At 45.8% G+C, this 12,578-nt stretch overlaps 1 protein-coding gene across 1 annotated transcript in view; it reads left to right on the forward strand.

Moving 5' to 3' along the window:
• LOC137562172 (adhesion G protein-coupled receptor E3-like) overlaps positions 1 to 12,578 on the forward strand; it is a 149,039-nt gene that overhangs the window by 64,226 nt on the left and 72,235 nt on the right. Inside the window, exons 9-10 of the mRNA XM_068273505.1 lie at positions 1,597 to 1,779; positions 8,389 to 8,487. Of these exons, the coding sequence (XP_068129606.1) occupies positions 1,597 to 1,779; positions 8,389 to 8,487 (282 nt within the window). The remainder of the gene's footprint in view (positions 1 to 1,596; positions 1,780 to 8,388; positions 8,488 to 12,578) is intronic.

The following is a 12,578-nucleotide window of genomic DNA, read 5'->3' on the forward strand; positions in this document are numbered from 1 at the left end:
CAGGCAGAGCTGTCTGCACTCTGCAGGAAGAAACAGCCTGACACTTCAGTGGAAGATAGCTGCAGGGGGAAAGAAACACACAAATGATCTCTTGAGATTAAAAAGGAAGGCTGTATACAGCCTGCTTGTGTATGGATGTATTTTCTATGTGTACATCAACCTACTTCCTGTTTTGGTGGCCATTTTGTTTGTTTACAAACAAACTTTTTAAAACTGTTTTTAACCACTTTACCCCCAGCGGTACGAATTTCTCCGCCCCTTTTTTCCCTCCTAAAAAACCAGGGACGGAGAAATCCGTACCTTCCGCGCTACTGCGGCTGTCCGCGCTCCCGCCGCTCGTGCGCGCGCACCCGCCGCTCGTGCACGCCGCCGCCCGCTCGCCCGGAGATCAATGAACGGGAAAATCCATTCCCGTTCGTTGATCTAGCCCCCGCAATCATCTGCTGCTTCTTTCAGAAACAGCGAGATCATTGTGCGTCTCCCAGCCTCCTACTGCTTCCTGTAAGCGTCCTTCCGGACGCTTACAGGTCGCATGTAAACAAACACTCTGTGGCCATCTTGTGGCCAAATAGTAAACTACACCCTAAAAGCATTTTACATATACAAACATTACATTTACACAATAAATTAACTCATTACCTCCCACACTCCCCAATTTTTTTATTTTTTTTTGTAATTATAAAAAAAAAAAAAAAAAAATACAATAAAAAAAAAACATAAATAGTTACCTTAGGGACTGAACTTTTTAAATATTTATATCAGGAGGGTACAACACTGTTACTTTATAAACTATGGGCTTGTAATTAGGGATGGATGCAAAACTGAAAAAAATGCACCTTTATTTCCAAATAAAATATTGTCGCCAAACATTGTGATAGGGACATAATTTAAATGGTTTTATAACCGGGACAAATGGGTTAATACATTTCATGGGTTTTAATTACAGTAGCATGCTTTATTTAAAAACTATAATGGCCGAAAACTGAAAAATAATAATTTTTTCCCACATTTTTTCCTATTTCCCCATTAAAACACATTTAGAATAAAATAATTCTTTGCATAATGTCCCACCTAAAGAAAGCCTAATTGGTGGCGAAAAAAACAAGATATAGTTCATTTCATTGGGATAAGTAATAATAAAGTTATAGATGAATGAATGGAAGGAGCGCTGAAAGGTGAAAATTGCTCTGGTGGTCAGGGGGTAAAACCCCTCAGTGGTGAAGTGGTTAACCACTTTTATTGCGGCGGGGAGCGGCGAAATTGTGACAGAGGTTAATAGGAGATGTCCCCTAACGCACTGGTATGTTAACTTTTGTGCGATTTTAACAATACAGATTCTCTTTAAAGGACTTTTTTCATCATTGTGTTTTTATAAATCTACATAATGGCCACGACATAATGATAAATAACGTTATGGCCATGTACCATAAAGTAACCATTGAAGTGGGTAAAACATAATTTACCATAGACTTGAATGGGTGTGCCATAATGTAGCGGTGGAGCTGTGCGCAATTTTTTCCTGCTGCCATCTGGATGATACTACGTATAATATGATTGGTAATGCATCATTTACATATGTTATATTCCGTATTGTAGGAACTCGGTACCTTCCTGATGAGGCCTTGTATTTTCCCAAGTGTTCACCCTCCGGACAAGATTGCCCAACCCACTCCTCCTGTGTGAAAACCAATCATGGATATTACTGTGGCTGTGATAACGGATACTACAATACCAGAGACCGTCTGACAATCACATACCCGGGAGGAGAGTGTGATGTTGGTAATGTACCTACCTCTGGAAGATTTTGGGGTTTTCTGAATTTCGATTTTTATATATTTAGTATTTACAGTGGCTTGCAAAATTATTTGGCCCCTTTGAAGTTTTCCACATTTTGTCACATTACTGCCACAAACATGAATGAATTTTATTGGAATTCCACGTGAAAGACCCATACAAGGTGGGCAACACGTGAGAAGTGGAACGAAAATCATACATGATTCCAAACATTTTTTAAACCATTGCATTGTTGCCCTGGCTTTAAGTTTATAGTTGCTGTCCTGCTGGAAGGTGAACCTCCGCCCCAGTCTCAAGTCCTTTGCAGACTCCAATAGGTTTTCTTCCAAGATTGCCCTGTATTTGGTTCCATCCATCTTCCCATCAACTCTGACCAGCTTCCCTGTCCATGCTGAAGAGAAGCACTCCCAGAGCATGATGCTGCCACCACCATATTTGACAGTGGGGATGGTGTGTTCAGAGTGATGTGCAGTGTTAGTTTTCCGCCACACATAGCGTTTTGCATTTTGGCCAAAAAGTTCAATTTTGGTCTCATCTGACCAGAGCACCTTCTTCCACATGTTTGCTGTGTCCTCCACATGGCTTGTGGCAAACTGCAAACGGGACCTTTTATGCTTTTCTGTTAACAATGGCTTTCTTCTTGCCACTCTTCCATAAAGGCCAGTTTTGTGCAGTGCACGACTAATAGTTGTCCTATGGACAGATTCCCCCACCTGAGCGGTAGATCTCTGCAGCTCGTCCAGAGTCACCATGGGCCTCTTGACTACATTTCTGATTAGCGCTCTCCTTGTTCGGCCTGTGAGTTTAGGTGGATGGCCTTGTCTTGGTAGGTTTACAGTTGTGCCATACGCCTTCCATTTCTGAATGATCGCTTGAGCAGTGCTCCGTGGGATGTTCAAGGCTTTGGAAATCTTTTTGTAGCCTAAGCCTGCTTTAAATGTCTCAATAACTTTATCCCTGACCTGACTTGTGTGTTCTTTGGACTTCACGGTGTTGTTGCTCCCAATATTCTCTTAGACAACCTCTGAGGCCGTCAGAGCAGCTGTATTTGTACTGACATTAGATTACACACAGGTGCAATCTATTTAGTCATTAGCACTCATCAGGCAATGTCTATGGGCAACAGACTGCACTCAGACCAAAGTGGGCTGAATAATTACGCACACCCCACTTTGCAGTTATTTATTTGTAAAAAAAAATGTTAGGAATCCTGTATGATTTTCATTCCACTTCTCACGTGTATACCACTTTGTATTGGTCTTTCATGTGGAATTCCAATAAAATGTATTCATGTTTGTGGCAGTAATGTGACAAAATGTGGAAAACTTCAAGGGGGCCGAATACTTTTGCAAACCACTGTATATATTTATGGAGAAACCTCTGATTTACCAGTTGCTAGACATTGGAAAACTAAGGGTCACAGAGACACTGATCTCAAGTTTATGGTGATTGACCACATACCAAAACTGATATGGGGAGGGGACAGAGTTCTCCTTTAAAAAAAACGTGAGGTATTGTGGATACATAAGCTAGGGAGTCTATACCCAGGGGGACTCAACAAAGATTTTGATCTGCATTTGTTTTTATAGCATTACAGGTCCTGCGGAGAAAAGAAATATGTATCTAAACTACCTATGATTTTTGATCCACTTCTCACGTGTACACCACTTTGTGTTGGTCTTTCATGTGGAATTCCAATAAAATTGATTCATGTTTGTAGCAGTAATGTGACAAAATGTGGAAAACTTCAAGGGGGCCGAATAATTTTGCAAGCCACTGTACATAAACAAAACAAGGGATAGCCAGTGAGATGCAAATTATTCTGCATTAATGCATTGTTATGCAATTTTTGGACGTGAGAAACCAGATACTTTACTGGGGCATGAGATTAGGTAAGCATGGAAGAAGGTGGGAGGTTTTAAGGTTAGGAATGGGGGAAGGGGATTAGGGTTAGGCATTTGAGGTGGGCATGGTTCTGCGCGAGAGTAGGGTAAGGCCCCTTTTACACTTAAAGAGAAACTCAGACCAAGAATTGAACTTTATCCCAATCAGTAGCTGATACCCCCTTTTACATGAGAAATCTATTCCTTTTCATAAACAGACCATCAGGGGGCGCTGTATGACTGAAATTGTGGTGAAACCCCTCCCACAAGAAACTCTGAGTACGTACTCCTGGCAGTTTCCTGTCTGTGAACCTTGTTGCATTGTGGGAAATAGCTGTTTACAGCTTTTTCCAACTGCCAAAAAAGCATGCAGCAGCTACATCATCTGCCAACAGTAAAAATGTCACCATGTAATAAATGTCAGAATGTAAATCAGGGATTTAAAAGATTTTAAAATGGGCAAACACTGACTAAATCATTTATACATCATTATTGTAAAAATGAAGCCCTTTTTTTATTACATTATTTTCACTGGAGTTCTTCTTGAAAGGGGCACTTTAGTGAAAATGATTATTTTCCATGAACCCCATATCAGTTATTTAATATGGAGAGCATACATTTCTCCATAAACCTTGTGTTAAAAAGTAGATGATAACACTAATTCTGCTTTTTAAGACAGCTGAGCTGCGTCATTACAATGCTAAGCAATGGACTTCACTGATAGTAGCAGCAGACACTCCAGCTGATTTATAAAGGCTGGCTCACACACTACAGAGAGCTGAGCTGTTCTCACATGTAACTAGCTAAGTAAATAAACAAACAGGCTGCTAAGTAAGTAACTAATTAGCAGCCTGTTTTATCTATTTACTTAGATAGTTACATGGAAGAACAGCAGGGCTCTCTGTAGTGAGTGAGCCAGCCGTTATAAATCAGCTGGAGTCACTGGCGTAACAATAGGGGAAGCAGCCCCTGCCCCCGCGGGGGGCCCGGGCCCCCCCTGGGGCCTGCTCATGGTCGTTTTGGGGGGGGCAGGAGGGATCACAGCATGAGGGGAGAGCTTGGTAGCACGTCGGTGGGGAGGGGGATAGTCCCCCCTCCCTTACCTTGGGCTCTCCCCTCTGCGCTCCCCTCCTGCCTCTATGTAAGCATCAGCAGCATCGGCGGCAGCTATAATTACCTCCATTCACCACGGAGGTTGCCGTTCTGCAAGGGCTTCACATTGCTTCCTGTTGTGAAAGTAATGTGAAGCCCTTGCAGATCGGTGACCGCCGGTGGTGAATGGAGGTAATTATAGCTGCTGCTGCCGCCACCGCTGCTAACACTTACATAGATGCAGGAGGGGAGCGCAGAGGGGAGAGCACGAGGTAAGGGAGGGGGGGGGACTGTCCCCCTTCCCCACCGATGTGCTACCAAGCTCTCCCCTAAAGGTGCGACCCCTCTTGCCCCCCTAAAACGGCCATGAGCGGGCCCCAGGGTGGGGGGGGGCGCTCAAATTCTTGCAGGGGGGCCCGGGGACTTCTAGTTACGCCCCTGGATGGAGTGTCTGCTACTATCAGTGAAGTCTGGCGCTTAGCATGGTGATGGCGCAGCTCAGCTGTCTTAAAAAAGAGGAATTAGTGGTATCGTCTACTTTTTTTTAACACAAGGTCTATGGAGAAACGTATGCTCTCCTTATTAAATAACTGATACGTGATTAATGGAAAACCATAAACTGCCCCTTTAATCAGTTGTTCTAAGTTATAACTGAAAGAAAACGGATTTTCAAAGTAATGTCCATGTTTTCCTATGGCTCAGCTCCCACTATATGCATTTTAACTGAAAGCTTTTTCACAATGCACTGATATGGAAAAACGTGTACCAACGCACACTAACGCATACCAACGCATTAAGGGTAAAAAGGCCCTTCGGTTTAGCTCTAGTTATGTCTATCAATATTTTACTAACTAAAGTTAACACTCTAAAACTGGGGTGCCCATTAGGTAGATCGCGATCTACCAGTAGATCACAAAGGACTTGTGGTAGATACCCCACTACATTTTCCGTTCAGTATATACAATTGTGCTCCTAAAATTGTACATAGGTAGATCATTTTGACTTGCTAATTTTTTAAAGTAGCTCACAAGCCGAAAAAGTGTGGGCACCCCTGCTCTAAAATATGTATATACATTTTGGTAATTGTCGTCTGCTGGTTGAACTCGATGGACGCGTATGTCTTTTTTCAACCCAAATAACTATGTAACTATGGCCTCAATTCACTAAGATCATGCTGGAGATAACAAGGCAAGAGAAAACTTACCACCACACAGTGAGAGAGTTATCTTCTCTCTCCATTCCTTAAAGAGAATCTGTATTGTTAAAATCGCACAAAAGTAAACATACCAGTGCGTTAGGGGACATCTCCTATTACCCTCTGTCACAATTTCGCCGCTCCTCGCCGCATTAAATGTGGTTAAAAACAGTTTTAAAAAGTTTGTTTATAAACAAACAAAATGGCCACCAAAACAGGAAGTAGGTTGATGTACAGTATGTCCACACATAGAAAATACATTCATACACAAGCAGGCTGTATACAGCCTTCCTTTTTAATCTCAAGAGATCATTTGTGTGTTTCTTTCCCCCTGCAGCTATCTTCCACTGAAGTGTCAGGCTGTTTCTTACTGCAGAGTGCAGACAGCTCTGCCCGTATGTAATTCCTCAGTATGTGAAAGCCCAGCCAGCTCAGAGGAGGATTTATCCAGCTTGTAAAAGATAAGAGAGAAGAGAGAAGCTGCCCTAATCTAAATAACACACAGGCAGTGTGCAGAGAGGGGCCTGGAGGGGGGAGATGCATCACAGAACCACAACACTGAAGAACTTGGCAGCCTTCCAGAGACAGGCTGACAAGTCTGACAAGAGAGAGATAAGTTGATTTATTACAGAGATGGTGATAGTAGAACGTGCTGCAGTAAGCCAGAACACATTAGAATAGCTTTTGGAACTTGTAGGATGATAAAAAACAGGATGCAATTTTTGTTACGGAGTCTCTTTAAGTTACCTCCTCTGTAGTTAAGTTACCTCCTCCCTTGCCGTTCCAATTGTGTCGGCAAGGGGGCAGCGCAGCACTTTTTTTTTTTTTTTCAAATCATGTAGCAAGCCCAGGGCTCACTCGCTACATGATAGCCGCTGAGCAGCGGCATCCCCCCACCCACTCCGATCGCCTCCGGCGATCAGAGTAAGCAGGAAATCCCGTTCAGAATGGGATTTCCTGATGGGCTTCCCCGGTCGCCATGGCAACGGGGCGGGATGACGTCACCGACGTCATGGACGTCAGAGGGGATCCCGATCCACCCCTCAGCGCTGCCTGGCACTGATTGGCCAGGCTGCGCAAGGGGTCTGGAGGGGGGGGCGGCGCGGCGGGTAGCGGCGAGCGGCGGTGATCGTAATATGCACGCAGCTAGCAAAGTGCTAGTTGTGTTCAATAAAAAAAAATTATGCAAATAGGCTCAGCGGGGCCTGAGAAATCCTCCTGCGCAGGTTACCCCGAGCTGAGCTCGGGATAACCGGCAAGGAGGTTAATTAACAGCCCGTCTTTAACTTTAGAATTCTGGAGTTACTTTAAGGATTGAAGAGTTAACTTAACCACCTGGGCGGTATGGACGAGCTCAGCTCGTCCATCACCGCCGGAGGCTGCCGCTCAGGCCCTGCTGGGCCGATTTGCGCCAAATAAAGAGCAGCACACGCAGCCGGCACTTTGCCAGCCGCGTGTGCTGCCCGATCGCCGCCGCTCTGCGGCGATTCGCCGCGAGCAGCGGCGAAAGAGGGTCCCCCCAGCCGCCTGAGCCCTGCGCAGCCGGAACAAAAAGTTCCGGCCAGCGCTAAGGGCTGGATCGGAGGCGTCTGACGTCAGGACGTCGGCTGACGTCCATGACGTCACTCCGCTCGTCGCTATGGCGACGGTGTAAGCAAAACAAGGAAGGCCGCTCATTGCGGCCTTCCTTGTTTATTCTGGGCGCCGGAGGCGATCGGAAGAACGCCTCCGGAGCGCCCTCTAGTGGGCTTTCATGCAGCCAACTTTCAGTTGGCTGCATGAAATAGTTTTTTTTTAATTTAAAAAAAACCCTCCCGCAGCCTCCCTGGCGATCTTATCAGAACGCCAGGGTGGTTAAAGACAGAAGAGTTAACTTTAGGTTTACCTGAGGTAAAATGTTTCCCGAATACTACATGCCTCATCACCATGGTGATAACTCTAGAAACGTTTAATAAAGACAGGAGATAAGCTTAGTGAATTGAAGCCATTGTCAGCTATATCCTAGCGCCCAAATTTCCAGGGCTGTGGAGTCGAGGAGGTTTCAATAAAGTGAGGAGTCGGGAGTCAGATGATTTTTGAACCAAATCCATAGCCTTTGTAAAAATTAGACTAAGGAGTCGGAGTCGAGGAGTAGGTGCAATTTTGGGTACCTGGAGTTGGAGTCGGAGTTGGTGGTTTTATAAACTGAGATGTCGGAGTCGGATGATTTTTCTACCGACTTCACAAACCTTCAAAATTCCAGGCATTTTTCATATGCGAGGTCCCCTGCTCGTGCTGTAATGCCCTGACAGCAGATATGCATAAAACGATTCAGCTATTTTATGGTATAGTTTTAGACTATACTGCAATATAATATTGTAATGCATTCCAACCAAATTATTGGACTACCAAAAAGTAACACTGCACTGTTCTGTTCCTTCCAAGAACCGAATTTCTGTGACAAACGTGGAAGCATCTCTTTATGCTCATGCCGTCGTGGATTCGTCAAAATTCGGAGGGAAAATAACCTTTACTTCTGTACAAGTAAGAATCTGTTACTACATTTGTACTATTTACAGATGGTATTATTTCCTGCCAGCTGGTAGAGATCTGTTGTTAGAACTATCTGCAGGAATACAGTTTTATGAGCTGAATATTTTGAAATATCTCTGAGATGAAAGAGCTCTGTGGGAAGATAGGGTTATGCGGGTTGACAGGGCTCTGTGTGGTATGGCTCTCTCAGGTGACAGAGTTCTGTGACATGATACAGTTCTATGGGGTGATAGCCCTCCGATGAAGTGTCAGAGAATTGTGAGGTGATGAGACTCACCCTATAGCAGGGGTCAGGAACCTTTTTGGCTGAGACATAAACGCCACATATTTTAAATGTAATTCCGTGGGAGCCATACAATATGTTTCACACTGGGACAGTAGGGCTCACGTCCCTGTTGCCATGGTGATGTGTATACAGTTGATCCACTGGGCAGCGGAAGTGTCAGACACGTCTTCTTCAGCTTCTCTTGGGTTTCAGCAACATCAGCAATTTCCACAAGAGCCAGACAGGAGAAATACCCACTAATAGCTTGTATAATTAGCCAGCTGACTTGGGGGTTGATTCACTTTGTAGGAGGAGATCCCCGCACTTTGGCCCAATAGGCTGCCACTCAAAGTGCGGGGATCTCGTCCTACAAAGTCACTGGACCGGACAGGGTCCAGGGTAGGACAATTGGAGCAGCCATTAATTTTGGGTTAGCGCGAGTAAGTTAGTAGTGCATTCTACAACAGTAGCATGCCTACTTTGAAAATTTTACTTGCTCTGCCACGCTAAGCTGTGCTGCTTGAGCAGTGTAGCTCAGTGAATCAACTCCTACTGATTTGTATGTGAGCCAGATGTAGCCATCAAAAGAGCCACATCTGGCTCCCGAGCCATAGGTTCCCTACCCCTACCCCTGCCCTAGAGCATACATGCCTAACTCTACCCCCCAGGCCATATGTGACCCGCATTGCCATTAAATTTGGCTTGCAAGTAACTTCCCCACTTTGCATTATATTTGGTCGGTTAGCACCTGAGCACTAAGCCTATATGGCTAAGTGCTGAAACTATAAAGCCACTGAATAGGGGACGGGCCACTAGACACCAGGAACCTGTGTAAGGAAGGGAAAGGGCCCACAAAAACCAGGGAACTGTAAAAGGAAGGGGGGCCACTAGACACCAGGGAACTGTATAGGGGAAAGACGGGGGCACGCAGATGCCAGGGGATTGTATGAGACAAAGGTGGCCACTACACATCGAGGTTGGCCTGCGACTTGGTCCAGTTTTCAATTTAGCCCATTGTGTATTTGAGTTTGACACCCCTGCCTAAAGTAACACGTTTCTGTAAGGTGATAGAGTTATGTGAGACGATAGAGTCCTGTAAGATGATAGGACTTTGTAAGGTGATGGGGTTCCCGTGAGATGATACGGCATTGTCATGTTTCAGTGTACTGTACTGTGTGCTGATAGGTCTCTGTGAGGTGATAGGGTTCTGTAAGTTGACCCGGCTCCATCAGGTGACTGGACTTTCTGGGTGACAAAGCTCTTTAACCACTTTTGGTTCCTGGGCATGAGTCTTATGTCCAAACTGGACACAAGAACTACAAAGTGCAAAAAATGGACATTTTAAAATGTCTGCTTTGCAGGAAAAGGATATCAGGTCCCAGGAAGTCTCATGTCCAGGAACCTTTAGCGTAGCGCTAAAAGTTCTTGGACATGAGACTTCCTGGGACCTGTTAACCTTTTCCTGCAAAACAGACAATTTAAAATGTCCATTTTTTGCACTTTGTAGTACAAAAAAGACATTTTAAAATTATCTGTTTTGCAGGGCAGAGGATTAGGCTGCAGCCGCAGTGCCGCTGGGGGTGCGCATGTACGTGCACACATGCGCATGGCCACTTTCCGCCACCTATGGGCTTGTGGCACAAGTGTCCGCACAACAGGCAAATTGGGGCGCCTGACCCCCCCTGGCCGCCTGTTGCCCCCCCCCCCCCTGGCCGACCGCTCCCCCCCCCCCGACCGAATCAGTGGCAGCGCCCCTTGGTAAGCCCCCCACCTGACTCAGCGCAGTGAAGGGAGAGCAGAAGGCACAGCGGCGGAGAAGGGGGGACGTCTCCCCCCCCCTTCCCTCACCTTGGGACTCCCCCTTACTCTCTCCCCCATCCATAATTGAGCTATTCCCTACACGCGCAGATCTCCCTCTCGTGCAGAGCTCCCAACTGTCCCTCTTTTGGAGGGACAGTCCCTCTTTGGGAGCCCTGTCCCTCTGTGCCTCTTTCTTAATCTTTTGTCCCTCTTTCAGGACTTTGTCCCTCTTTCTATGTAAATATATATATTTTTCTACTAAAAATGTGTTTGATTGACTTTATTCCCATCCTTTAAATTGCTATAATACTAATTTTAAAATGTTAAAATTAGTATTATATCAATAATACTAATCATGAGGCCCCCCTTGTTGGGGGCATCATGATTGTGAATTTGTCTTGTTGGGGGCCTGTAATGATCCGCTCAGCTGCCTGCGCAGGCAGGCAGCTTTTTGACCACTTTTTGACCACCATTCTGCAGGTCTCTGGAAAAGAGACCTTTTGTCAGTTTTGCAGCTTGCTGCTGCTGAGGAATTTGCATACGTTTGTCATGCAAATTGCCTAGCCACATCCTTTGTAGGCTTGCTCTATAAATACCATGTGATTCCACAGTATTTCGCTGGTCATAAGGGTTTGTCCTGTGAAACACTCCTGGAGTGTCAGCCATGCTTATTGTTTAAAGATTAGCTTAGAGTAATTCTTGGGACTGCACTAGGCATCCTTGCTAGAGCAGTCAGGATTGTATTATTTGTATTGCCTGTTCTGTCTGTCTGTGGGGTGCTAACCAGAGCAGCGGTTGTTACTGGTAGGCCCTTCTGTTCATCTGTCTCTCCTGCTGTACTTGGATCACACTTGCTCTGGCGGAAAGAGCAGTGGATCCAGCTCACTCTGTTTCTATACTTGGATCACACTCGCTCTGGCAGAAAGAGCAGTGGATCCTGCTAAGCTCTCTTGCTATACTTGGATCGCACTTGCTCTGGCGGAAAGAGCAGTGGATCCTGCTAGCTCTGTTGCCTTACTTGGATCGTACTCGCTCTGGCGGAAAGAGCAGTGGATCGTATCTCTCACTTATTCCTGTTTTCGTGTATCTGTCTTGTCTGATACGAACGCTTGCTGGAGGCTCGGTGAGGTAAACGTTAAGCAAGCGCTCGCGTCCGCTGTTTCGTGTTTGTCTGTCGGTGGTTAGTTAGGCGTGCTTGTCTCTGTTGTGCTTAACACGTGGAGACCGCGCTGTAAACGCGTTCGCTGTTGCGAATGAGTGCGGTGTTCGCATTTAGTTAGCGTTTGTTATTTTCCTTATCTTCTCATTGTATGATTTGCTGTGCCTTTGCTACTCTCGTGCCCTGTCTTGCTTTAGCCTTGTGTCACCTCTGGCAATCGCCTCTCTCTCTTGTGTGTGTGCACCGTCGCGGGTTGGCGACTAGATTGGTGCCCACACATACAATCTGTCCCTGTGCTCATTCTCATTCGCAATCTCTTCTCTTGCGATTGCGTTCTCACTTGGTTTCCTCTGTTGTGTGTCCACCATTGCAGGTTGGCGGCTAGATTGGTGGACATACATACATTCCTCATCTGTGCTTATTCGGTCTTGTGTCGCTGTTAGCAATCGTCATCTCTTGTGATTGCCTTCTCACCTGATCTTCATGGTTGTGTGTTCATCGTCGCAGGGTGGCGACTAGATTGGTGGACACACATACCCTCTCTCGCTTTGCTCTCTCTCTTTCAGGGCTATCTTGCCCTGCGTTTCTTCCCTTCGTACAATTCCTGTCTGGCGTCTGTGGCAGGGCAGAGGATCTGTTCCTCTGCACTCCACAGCTCCATCTGCCGACAGGAATTCCCCTCTACAGGTGCGTTGCACCTTTTGCTGAGTTCCCTCAAATTATACGCTTGTGGAGGATTTCCGCAGTGTCAGCGCACGTCCTGTGCGCTGATCACGGAGAGAATTCCACAATCGTTACAGGGCCTCATGATTGCTGACTTTGTCTTGTTGGGAGTCACATGTTTGCTAACTGCGAGAC

The sequence above is a fragment of the Hyperolius riggenbachi genome, chromosome 3 (assembly GCF_040937935.1).
Source record: "Hyperolius riggenbachi isolate aHypRig1 chromosome 3, aHypRig1.pri, whole genome shotgun sequence".
Taxonomy (NCBI): Eukaryota; Metazoa; Chordata; class Amphibia; order Anura; family Hyperoliidae; genus Hyperolius; species Hyperolius riggenbachi.